Source organism: Trypanosoma cruzi, genomic scaffold (assembly GCF_000209065.1).
Source record: "Trypanosoma cruzi strain CL Brener 1047053516423 genomic scaffold, whole genome shotgun sequence".
NCBI classification, from domain to species: Eukaryota; Euglenozoa; class Kinetoplastea; order Trypanosomatida; family Trypanosomatidae; genus Trypanosoma; species Trypanosoma cruzi.
This window is the reverse complement of record NW_001849113.1, coordinates 15399-17002: the sequence shown is the minus strand read 5'-3', so window position 1 is coordinate 17002 and position 1604 is coordinate 15399. Positions and strand designations below refer to the sequence as shown.

Below are 1604 nucleotides of genomic sequence, written 5' to 3'. Positions count from 1 at the left end.
ATGCACTGCAAAAGAAGCATTCAAATCCACTGCAATGTGCATCTTGTGTGTGTGTGCCTGCAGCAACACAAAGCAAAGAAGTAAAAAAGAGGAGCAGAGTATGTGGAGGGACGCACAAAAATGTACAGCGGAGACGCATAGCGGAAACAACAAGAATAAGACCGCTCAAACTCATGACTGCACTGCAGCCCAAGCAGCGGCAATCCACACAAGATTTATTTAAAACAGAAAAAAAAAACCATCCCCTTCGTCTTATACAAACCCCATCACACAAAATAATTATAAATAAAAAGAAATCGTCCATTACTGCTCCACACAAATTTAAAAAAACTGCCGGCTGCCGTGTGGCCACACCAAGCTGTCTGCATATTTTGCCCGAAATAAAATTGAAAAGATATTTAAATGTCTTTCAGCCGTCTGACCCTCTGTGTGTCCGCACATCGTTTATATTTCATGGGGCCATCGGCGTGCTGCTGCTCCCCTCAGCCCTCTCATCGGCGTGCGAGTGCGGCCCGCAGAGCACAGTCACTCGTGTGTGTGGGGACTGAGAGAAGCACGCAGACACGACGGCAGTCGCGTCACTCCATCGGGAGAGTGAGCGCAGCAAAAAAAAAAGAAATCATCGGAGGGAGAGAAATGCTGACGGGACTGCCAGCGCGTGAAATGAACACAAAAACAAAACAAATCCTTAAAGAAGAACACGGCGGCAGGGTGTGGCTGTGTGTGTGGCGCTGCGGGTGTCTGCCCGCCCTGACCGCAAAGAAAACAAACAAGAGGGAAAGAAATGTGTGCTCCGCCCCACAGGCCCTCGTCGCACGCCCACACGTCACGGCTCCCGCAGCGCGCCGTTCGTCGCGGCCCCTCCTCATGCGTGCAGCAGGCGAGGCGCACAGGGCCGTCGTCATGAGCGTGTCGGTGGGTGTGCGAGTGGAGCAGTTGGGCGGAAACACACGGCACCCCTCGCAGGAAGAGTGCAGCAACAAACAAAGAGGGAAGAGTAGAAAAGAAAAAAACGTCCATAGTGATTGCCCCAAAAGCAAAAAAGAGAAGGTATGGGGGATGAGAAATAATAATAATAATAAACAATAGAAAACAAAAAAAAAATTAAAAAAAGAACACACACTCGCACACACGCTCAACACGCAAAAAAAAAAAAAAATGATGAATTACAAAAAACGCACATAAAGAAAAGAAAATTATCTCAAAAAAAAGTTAGTTCTTGGAATTAATTCCGTGCTGGGGATGCCGCAATTGCCCCACGCGGCAGCCATTCACTCCTCACAGAGCCGCAAACCCCCATAGTCCCAACAGAAGAAGCAGAAGCAGCAGTCCGCTTCTGCAAACAGTGCACGCATCACCCGTTGATTCTCCAACGGCATGGGAGTTCCAACCCACGAACACGTGCTCTGTGTTGGCAGATTCCCCCACCGTTGCATTTTGCCCTGCTTTACTTTCTTTTTGAGGCTGCTGCAAGGTCGTTTGAACCACTGGAGCTTCAGAAGTTTTGCCTGCAATGGACGCTTCTGCATGAGATTCTTCTGCGGTGGACGCTTGTGCATGAGGTTCTTCGGTAGAAGACGCTGCTGCACGTGGTTCCTCTTCAT

General features: G+C 49.1%; 1 protein-coding gene across 1 annotated transcript, besides 2 other annotated features; it reads right to left on the bottom strand.

Annotated features, from left to right (window-relative positions):
* Positions 1-1604: a sequence feature (areas not merged during assembly with more than two copies in the genome that could not be assigned to a particular haplotype).
* Positions 1065-1113: a sequence feature (AT_rich).
* On the bottom strand, positions 1272-1604 carry Tc00.1047053478463.10 (uncharacterized protein; the record flags this gene model as incomplete). Its single annotated transcript, XM_797306.1, has 1 exon — positions 1272-1604. One exon carries the CDS (start codon positions 1602-1604, stop codon positions 1272-1274), a length of 333 nt encoding a protein of 110 aa, XP_802399.1.